Source organism: Cyprinus carpio, chromosome A19, assembly GCF_018340385.1.
Source record: "Cyprinus carpio isolate SPL01 chromosome A19, ASM1834038v1, whole genome shotgun sequence".
NCBI classification, from domain to species: Eukaryota; Metazoa; Chordata; class Actinopteri; order Cypriniformes; family Cyprinidae; genus Cyprinus; species Cyprinus carpio.
Window position 1 is genome coordinate 5,625,787 of NC_056590.1, and position 10,999 is coordinate 5,636,785.

The 10,999-nt window shown below is 35.0% G+C and overlaps 1 protein-coding gene across 1 annotated transcript in view; it reads left to right on the plus strand.

Annotated features, from left to right (window-relative positions):
* The window catches only part of syngap1a (synaptic Ras GTPase activating protein 1a), a 156,098-nt gene that overhangs the window by 27,235 nt on the left and 117,864 nt on the right, over positions 1-10,999 (plus strand). The window contains 4 exon segments of the mRNA XM_042775895.1: positions 1,781-1,902; positions 2,041-2,194; positions 3,359-3,465; positions 4,426-4,657. Of these exon segments, the coding sequence (XP_042631829.1) occupies positions 1,781-1,902; positions 2,041-2,194; positions 3,359-3,465; positions 4,426-4,657 (615 nt within the window).

Below are 10,999 nucleotides of genomic sequence, written 5' to 3' on the forward strand. Positions count from 1 at the left end.
ATGTTTTGGGGATAGTTCACCCAAAAATGAAAATTAGCTCATGATTTACTCACACTCAAACCATCCGAGATGTGTATGACTTTCTTCTTTCAGATGAATCCAACGCATGTACGACAGTTAGCAGAACCTAGAGATTATGGCTTATTAAATTTTAAATACAGATTTTTTCTTAGACAAACACATTGATTCGCTACAGGAGGCCTTTATTCGCCATGTGGAGCACTTTTTATGATGGATGGATGCACTTTATTGGACTTCTTTTGGAGTATTAAAAAATAACACCCATTCACTGCCATTATAAAGCTTGGAAAGGCAATGACATTTTTTAATATAACTCCGACTGGATTCGTCTGAAAGCAGAAAGTCATACACACCTTGGATGGCTTGAGCGTGAGTAAATCATGGGCTAATTTTCATTTTTGGGTGAACTATCCCTTTAAATATCTTCTATACATTTTGGCTTTCATAAGATTTCTACCAAAGAATAGGCAAGAATGAACCTGGTGTCCTTCGTGATTCCTATTCTTTCCGACGACAAAGCACTTGAACGCAGCAAACTCATGATCACGACTTTGGAAGTGTAAAGTAGGACAATTCTGCTGCATAATTGTAGCCATTTTTTAAAAATCTCCCGTCATTCTTTTCACCGCGCTGAAATCTGATACTGCGGTGCGTGAGCCTGATGGTGTTGATGAGATGAGAACATCTGAACGCCACATCAGTGTCAGATTACCAGCGGGAAACTTTTATTTGAGCTCCAACATCAATTAAAGAATCATGGCTGAAGCTAATTGCTGTTCATGCCAATTTGGCTTGTTAATTGTACAGTTGGGTTGATAGCGGTAAATCCTACCAGAAACCACAACAGCAGAGAAAGGAATATAAAATTGTCCATTTTGTTCCAGCCAGAAATTCATAAGCAGGACCTCACCAGGAGGAGACGCCAGCATTGAGGTGTTCAAACCAGACCCATTACTCAAAGATCATCATTCTGTCATCATTTACTGATGTCTTTCCTCAGTGGAGCACAAAAACAGATGTTTGTCAGAATGTTCCTGCTGCTGTTTTCCAGTGAATGAGCAGTTTTGGTGGATTATTCCCTTAAAGTTGGCATGAAATCAAATCTGACCCTGTTTTATTTTCTTCTTCACTAAACGGGCGGTGATGTAAAATTTGGGGTGGGGCTAAACGGGCGGTGATGTAGAATTGGTGGGTGGGGCTAAACAGGTGATGCTGTTGAATCGATTGGCGGGGCTAAACAGGTGGTGATGTAGAATTTGGGGGCGGGGCTAAACGGCGGTGATGTGGAATTTGGGGCTTGGTTGGTCGGGGGTTGATAGGGGGTGATGTGTTGGTAGTTGTTGTTTTTATTCTGTGTTTGGTGGGTCTATTATGTCATAAAGTGTCACATTCCACATCCTGTGGTTTTGGCAGATTGGCTTCAATATAAGCTGTTTAGACTAACAAAAAAAATTTTGAGTTCTGAAACGTACTGTTGTTAAAGTACATAAACCTCTTATATGTCAAAAGATCAAGGGAATTTTGGTTTCTCAGTTCATGACCCCTTTAATATCAGTTTGAGCGTGTGCTGTAAGTGAAGTGATCACTGAGTCACACACACACACACGTACAGCGAGCGTCGCGTGGGCAGCAGCTGCAGTGACTCATGGTCCAGGAACAGCATCACTGACTCACTGCGCCCTCTGCTGGAGAAACTACCATCACACACCTGCAGCAGGAGCGTCCTGCACTAACGATGACTGTGTGTTTGTGTTCACAGAGTTTTCTAAGTCGCCGTCTGAAAGGATCAATTAAACGAGCAAAGAGCCAACCCAAACTCGACCGCACAGGAAGCTTTCGCCACATGATCCTCCCACGATTCCGCAGCGCTGACCAGGAGAGGTACACACACACACACACACACACACACACACACACACACACTGCTGCAGTGACTCACTCTCCCATTGTGCTTCAGTGAGTCACAGAGATGCACAGCACATATAGAAACGTGCCGTCTGTCCGTCTGTGTGTCTGCAGGACGCGTCTCATGCAGAGCTTCAAGGAGTCTCACTCTCACGAGTCCCTGCTGTCTCCCAGCAGCGCGGCCGAGGCCCTGGACCTCACGCTGGACGAGGATGCCATCATCAAACCCGTCCACTCCAGCATCCTCGGCCAGGAGTACTGCTTCGAGGTCTGTCTGTATGATGATCTGCAGGTCTTGACCAAACCCTCACCATCATCCAGACTATTAGAGAATAACACAAGGCCACAAACTCATGCAGTGGCTTCCATTCGAGTTCTATTCGAAGTTATCTGGAGGATTAGTGGGGTTGCATTTGTTGTTGCTTTTGTTAAATTTATTAAAAATTAAGTATAATCTTTAAAATAATCCTAATATTCTTAATTACTCTTATTTACTAATAAAATGTTATTGCTTTAACTTAAACTTAGTTCATTTAGTTGCCAGGACAGTGTTAAAAAATAAAAAAATAAATTGTTTTCTATTCTAAATTTCAGTGTTGTTTATATTCTATTGTATTTTTAGTCTTTTTAGTTTTTTAAATTTCAGTGTTGTTTATATTCTATTGTAGTTTTTATTAATAATTCAAATAGATTTTATTTAAATTTTTTGTACATGCTTTTGTCATTAAAACTATTTTTTAGAGTTTTTTTTTTTTTTCAGTTTTAGTTTTTATTTATTTATAGTTTTTACTTCTTTTTTTGCTTCAATTTAAGGCAAGATTTATAATTTTTCACATAATATTAGTTTTTTATATCAGCTTTATTCCAGTTTTTACAATTAAAAGTTGTATAATATTTAAATTTTTTTTAAGATTAAATAAAAGTTGTTTTTGTTAATATTATTTAATGCACTGTGAACTAACATGAAGTTTTTATTAACTAACATTAGCAAAGGTTAATAAATGCTTTGCTTATTGTTAACTAAAGTGAATTTATTTTACTAAATTATTTAAAAACAAAGCGTAATTACTTAAATGCTTATTTTAAATAAGTTACTATTAATAATTACATTTTTAAAATCTCTGTAAACTGTTGTAATGTAAATAAACAGATTCGTAAATAACTTGTTTTTATTAAAGAAAATGCAAAATTAAATTCTATGTTTGTGTTATTCAAATCAAGTGACATTTATTTCTATTGCGCTTTAGACAATTTAAATTAAACAGCTTCACAGGAGAATAAGAGCGTTAAAATAACAAATAAAACATTTTTTTGGCTTTGGTTTTTCACAATTCTCAGCTCAAAGATCATACAGAAATGATACAAAAGGCTTACTGAAAGAGTGTTTTCTGTGAGGATCTCACTGAAGCTTCGCTGGTCTGCTGTCCTTCAGGTGACCACTGCATCGGGCACCAAGTGTTTTGCGTGCCGCTCCGCTGCTGAGAGGGGGGAATGGTTGGTGGAGATGCATGGAGCGATCAATCAAAAACAAGGTGGTGCGTCGTTGCTGGCGTGTGCGCTTCACATCACTGCATGTGTGGGTATGAGTGTCCGAGCGTTTAACGGGACAGATGTTAATATACACCCTGATAAAGACTGTAGACAGTCAAAGAAATGAAAGATCATTTGTCTTGTAGTAGCTCACATTCATATAAATGAGCTCAAAACTACAGTCATCAATAACAATAACACTGAATGACACGGAGTCTTTTAATCAAGCCTCAGAACATTTATAAGACAAACTACACCACATTTTAACATTATTTATATACTTTTATAGTTTATATTAATATTTTGAATTAGCTTTAATTTTTATTTATATATATATATATATAATTGTTCTTTATTTAAACTTGATTTTTATTCATTTTGATGTTGCTATTTTGCTTTTGTCATTTTATTAGTTTTTGTTTTGTTTTTTATTGCAATATAATTTATTTTTATTTCAGTTTTATTTTTTATTTATTTCCAGGTTGAAATTTTATTGCTTTAATTTAAACTTAGTTCATTTAGTTGCCAAGGCAACATTTCTAATTTTCTTTTCTTTTAGTTTACTTTTTTTAAAGTGTTATTTATATACTAATATAGTTTTTATTCATATTTTCAAATAGATTTTATTTTTATTTTCAGTTTTTATTTTAATTCTTTTTTTTTTTAGTTTTGGTTCATGCTTTTGTAATTTTTATTAGCTTTTGTTTTGTTTCGTTTTTTAAATAAAACTATTTTTTTTTTTTTTTTTTTTTTTTTTTTTTTTGCTTTAATTTAAACTTTTCTCAGTTAGTTATAAGTTAACATGTCAAATTTTTTCACACATAATATTTATTTTATATCAACTTTATTCCAGTTCACAAAAATGTTTTTAGTATCTTTAGTTAACGATGATAACTTCACACGTACAGAAAACCCGTTTAAGCATTGTTATGAAATGCGTTGATTATTCTTGTTGCTGCAGGATAACAGCCGTCGTGTTGATAACGTGCTGAAGCTGTGGATCATCGAGGCCCGTGATCTTCCTCCGAAGAAGCGCTATTACTGCGAGCTGTGTCTGGACGACATGCTGTACGCGCGAACCACCAGCAAACCGCGCACGGACACCGTGTTCTGGGGCGAACACTTCGAGTTCAACAACCTGCCGGCCATCCGCAGCCTCAGACTGCACCTGTACAAGGAGACGGACAAGAAGAGGCGCAAGGTCGGCTCATACACGAGCACACTTCACACTACAAACTCCTGAACAACTAGATTCAAGATCTCCACAGACAACAAACACACTCATAGCATAACGGCAGAGAGATGATGCTTTCCTTTGCCTCAGTCACTCAACATAAAACAGATGTTTATAAATGTTTCCTAATCATTCATAGCTTTATGAGCAGTGCACCTGAATTTACCCTCTTCACACATCTTTACTGATCATTTATTATCATTTGTTCATGTTTTTGCAGTAGTTAAACTAAAGTTGAAACTAGTCATCATTTGTAAATGTTTATAAACGAGGACTAATCATTTAGGATCTTTATGGGCACGGGGCTGTTAGCTGCTGAACAAGGTTTGTGTACAGAGTGGTTAGTTAAGTTCAGATAGTTGTAGATTTGCTTGATTATATGGAACTGAAAGTTTAATGATATTTCTGAGCATTTTAACTCACATGAAATAATGATTTGATTTATTAGCAAACATTATCAAGCACATCATCTCACGTTTCTAACTCTTTGAATATATATTAACTAATGATCCATTAAGCATTATATAATGTTTATTAATTATTTATTAATGAAAGTTATTATGAAGTGTTACCCTTTTAATAATTAGAAAGCGTGTCTAATCAACTGAATTCAAAAACGTAATCATTTATTACAATTTGAACAATAATAAGCAAATATGAAATGTTTTATTTATTTATTTTTCCTAGAAATTCTGTACAAAAACGGTGGTAATCAAAAAAAATGCATAAACTTTAACTATTTGATTACTTTTTTTATGTAAAAAAGGAAATTTTAAGTATTTATTTTATTTTATTAAAATGTTTTACTTTTATTAGTTAATAAAATAAAATAAAACTGATTTTATTTCATATAGTTCTCATTTTGAATTTAGTTTAACTAAAAAAAAAATATTATTAAAAAAATAATAAACTAAAACAACAAAACTAATAAAAATGACTAAAACAAAACAAAATTGCATAAATGTCCACTAAAATGAAAATGAAAGCAGAAAACATATATATATAAAAAATCAAACTATAATGATATATCTGATATATAAAATAACACTGCATGAAACCACAAAACATTTCATGTTTCTGTTTTGTAACAGATGCTGTTTTAGAGAGTTTGCCATGAATACAGCTAGAATTAATATTAAATATGTGGGTGGGAAAAAAGACGGCTGCTAAATAAGCCTCCAAAAAATACAGTTTGTCTTTAATAAAAAAATAATGCAAAAATACAGTATCATGGGTGCTAATTGTTGTTGTTAAAGTTCTGTAGTCTGTACTCCGTTCAGATGTGTGTGTGTGGCGCAGGAGAAAGAAGAGCACGTATCTGGGGCTGGTCAGCATCCCCATCTCCGTATCACGGGCCGTCCCGTCACTTCGTGGAGCAGTGGTATCCGGTCATCCAGCCCAGTGTGCTGGCCAAGGGCGGCGGTGTGGGCAGCGGGAAGATCATCAACAACGCCTCGCTGCGCCTCAGAGCCGCTACCAGACCATGAGGCATCCTGCCCATGGAGCGTGTACAATGGAGTTCGCCGGTCAGTACGTGACCAACAACTACCGGACTCTGTGTGGGGTCCTGGAGCCGCTGCTGAGCGCCAAGAGCAAGGAGGAAGTGGCCTGTGCGCTGGTGCACATCCTGCAGAGCACCGGCAAGGCCAAGGTCAGCCCCACACACGCCTTCGCTGTCATAGAGCCAACAGAGCCCAAGACAGACGCTAGAAATTCTGATTGGGGTTATTTTACATAATATTCACTAAATTGTATGATTTACATGAAAAAATATGGTGCAGCATTTTATAGACTTTGTTAAAAAAAATGCAAATAACAGGAAATAAACTTCCAACATATCACTCCAAAAAAAATGGCAAATATCGGCCGATATATCGATTCACTGTTATGCTTTTTATTCATATTTTGAATTAGGTTTTTATTTTAAATCTTTTTAGCATTTTTGTCATTTTTATTAGTTTTTGTTTTTGTCTATATGGTTTTTATTTTAGTTCAATAATATCTGATGATGAGCAAACATTATTCTGGATAGCATATGTTCTAAAAAATTATATTTTTTAAATAAATGTAATCAGTATCAATGTTATTTTAAAACTTAGATGAATTTAAAATGTTTGAAGTGTGTGCAGTCGGTGTGGGAAACGTGATCCTGTGGTTATTTATGAAATGCTGTGTTTATCAGACGTTAAATATCATCTAAAAAATCAGCAGAATAAAGGAAGTTTGAAGTTGAAAATGTTTAGGAAACAGGGTTATTAAAAACATGTTCTCCAGATAAAATGAGCATTAACGGAAATACAGTATTTAAAACGTAAGCTTGTATTATTTCAGCTGGTTGCCAGATGTTCTCATGCTGTACTGAAATAACTGCAACTATGCAAACACAAACACCTGAGAAGTTTTTACATACTAATAAGTTGGAAGTATTAATGAAAGCCTCAGGTTTGTGTTTGAGCTGATGTCAGGTGCGTGTGTGTGCGCAGGACTTCCTGTCTGATATGGCCATGTGTGGAGGTGGCACCGCTTCATTCGAGCGCGAGCATCTGATCTTCAGAGAAAAAAAAACACACTGGCCACCAAAGCCATCGAGGAGTTCCTGAAGCTGATCGCACACCGCTATCTCAGAGACACCATCGGTGAGTGTGTGTGTGTGTGTGTGTGTGTGTGTGAGGATGATGGTGATGGTGCTCTGCTCTGCTCTGCAGGAGAGTTCATCCGTGCGCTGTACGATTTTGAGTCGGAGTGAGAACGTGAGGTGGATCCGATGCGAACGCCTCCCTCGCGTGCTCTCAGATCATCAGGCTTTTTTAACCTTGCGCATGTGCTGACGAACTAGCGCTCTGCAAGATCATCAACTCACACTGGTCAGTTCCTGTCTTCTAGCACACACCCCTCGTTCATGGATCTCTGTTATTGGTCAGTTATTGCTCAGTTATTGGTCACATGACATGAAGCTGAACAAATACATTGGTTGATCTTTTTACTGTAGGTGTCATTTTGATTTGTTTTTATTAATATCATTATTTAAATTGTGCACTCTTACTGCTGTAATTATTAAGTTATTGCAAGTTTAAGATAATGAATTATTACCTTCAAAATGTTTTTTGTATTTGGTTACATTTCTTTTATTTTTATCTTAAAATTAAATTATTTTCAAGTTTACATTTTTATGAATGTACTTAAGATATAAAAATTTTTTATGTAGTTTATTTTAATCATTTTATTTTTTAATTATTATTTTTTTATGATTTAATTAATTATTTTTATTTTGATTGTATCTACTTCAAAAAATTATTTAAATTTTACATTTTTATGACGTACCTAAATAAATAATAATTATGTTCGTTTTTATATTGTTTGAATTTTGATTTTTTTTTATATTAATTTAAATGAATTTTTATTATTAAGTAAGTGTGTTATTATTTCAGTTGTAAATTTTTATGATTTAGTTGATTAATAAGAGTTTTTTGAAGAGTTGTTTTTATTTTGATGTTTATTAATTTTTTTGTTTTTTTTTTTTTTGTTTTTTTTTATTTTTTTAACACTTATTTAATTTATTTGATTATTGGAGTTGTTTTTTATAGATATATATACATAGACGTTTTTATGATTTTAATTAAATGTTAGTAAGTGTTTATTTGTAATCTGTTTTCTATGTATTGTGAATTAGTTATTTCGATTCTTACTTCATGTTTCCTGTGAATGATTCATCAGATGTTGTGTTTACTCTGAAAGAAAAGCATGTTTGATGAGACTTGCTGCAGCTACCGTCATCAGCCGGTTTGAGATGATCTTGTCCAAACAGGGGGGGAGCTGGACAGACTCAGAAGGGAGTGGCATTGAACCCACAATGATTGGATGTGTTCATCCTCTCTGCAGGGCCCCGGGGGGTTTTTTTGTTTCATCGGGATCTGAGGGAGGTGGGGTGTTGCGCGTCGTGGAGTGTGCCGCTGGTGATGAGGCGCGTAGGGGAGGACCTCTCTGACCGTTTCATCCAGCTCGTCTCTCTTCCTCTCTGCGCTTTCCCTGTGTCCGTCCATAATGTCCACGTCTCTGGTCAGCCTGACCGCAGGAGTATCCGGTCCGAAACGCACCTCTCGAAACCATCACCGCTCATCGACCAAGGTGGTGCAGAGCCTGTCCAGCTTTGCCAAGTCAATCACTAGAGTCCAGCCGTTCATCCATCATTAGTCAACATGACCCTCACTGACACGGCAACCTCACCTCCCATTTACATTTAGCCCCTTTTAGTTTCCACTAAATTGCTGTTATAGGACGACTGTTATAGTGCGCGTTACCATATTTAAATTACTTTCTGTTTTCTTTTATTCAAGTTTAAAAAATGTTTTTGAGAGCGGGTCATTGTTTCTTTAGTTTTATTTTTTTTTAATATTCTATTATAGATAGTTAATTGTAGTTGTCCTGTTAAAGTGTAATAAATACTTAGATTTATTTTTTGCCTTCTTAAGCTGAGAGTGTTTTTTTTTTTTTTTTTTTATAATTCTATATAGTTTCTGTTATAATTCTATATATATTATAATTAGTTGTAATAGTTGTAATTAGTTAATTGAATAGTGTTTTAATATATTTTGAAATGTAGTGATTATGTTTTTGTTGTTTTTGGAAAGTTATATATATGTGTTTTTTATAGTTTCTAATTTAATACTAATTAATATGTTGAATTTAGTGTTCATTAAATTTTTTTTTTTTTTTATTAGTTTTTGTAATTTTTTTTTATTGTTGTTATGTTTGGTTTAGTGTTCTGTTTTTTAATGTCTATATAACTTTTATTATGTCACCATTATAGTTTTAGTTCATATTTTAAAGTAGTTTTTATTTTAATATTTTCATTTATTTGTTCGTATATTACTATTTGCCAGTTTTGTTAGCTCATATTTTAAATTAGTTTTTGTTAATATTTTTATTTTAGTATATCAAGGTAAACTAAACAAGAACTGTAGTGTTTTGATATTTGGTTTTCTTTGAGTTCATGTAAAGTCAATGAAGATTGGTTGGGTTAAATGAAGATGTGGTTCTGTGTGTCGTTGTGTCTCACATGTGCTCTGTGTTTCAGAGGTGAGAGGCTTCAGTCTGTTGCCTCAGAACTTCATCAGCTTTGTCTCTGTCTGTCTCAGTCGCCCATCAAGTCTCTCCTCTCTCGTACTCAGACCCTCTCTAGCTCTAATCTCTCATCATCCCTCCTCAGATCTGTCCTGTCCTCTCTCGCCTCTATCTCTCAATTACCATTTTAATTCAATATGTGCTTTATTGGCATGACCAATGGTCTACACATGTATTGCCAAAGCATAGTGTTTACATTGGAATCGATATACCATGCCATTTGTATATACATTCCCCAAAAATAGAACAAATAACATTTTAAAAATTCTTCAAACAATTTATAATTCAATGTGGTTGTGGGTGTGTGTGGTGTATGTGTTTGTGGTGTGTGATGTGTGTAGGCGCATCACTGGGAGATTTGTTGACTCCTCCCTCTTTTTGTTACAGGCACAGGGGTCGATTACGACGTTCCGGCACCAAGCCCGAACTGAACTTAATACTAACAGAAGAAACGAAATCAATGTGTCATACATACAAACACGGAAACTGTTTTAATAGCTGAAAACGATATCTAAACGTTTGGCTATGTTCTGTCTATGCAACAGCAGGTTAATAACAAGTTACTCGCCACAAATCCATAGCTACCTTGTTTCCGCATCGAATAAAGTATTTATTTCGAACATTTCACTTCTTTGTCTCACTTTTATTTTTTAGCTATTATACGGCCACCATTTTTTTGCAGGTGCTGATATTTCGACTTTATTCTCTGAATAATATTCTGAATTTTAATCTTCTCGAGTTTCAATTTTAATTCCAAACTTTTTTTTTATTAAATACCTTTTTTTTACGGCACTATATTGGGCCGTGTCGTATTGATCTGTCACGAGATCCAGATGCTGAGGTCAGAGCGAGTTTTAATTTCAACCAACCATATGAGGAGCTAACCATATGGGCCTCGTGGTTCTTCTTTGTCAAATGATTGATACAGGTTAAGGCAATGCCCATGCGCGAAGCGTTTACAATTGTGTCTCTATATTTCTCAACCTGAAACGTAAGTCGCCATGTTGCTTGAAGCCAGGAAGAGCATTAAAGACATTGATAAAAGTATAAGAATAAATGGTTTCTGTTTTCTGATTATGATGTGGTAATGCACGAAGCCTTGGAAAAACCAAAAACTAGGAGATGCTATTGTGTTAGAAAACTAATAAAAATGAACTATGAAAAATGTCACGCACGAATTAGACCCCA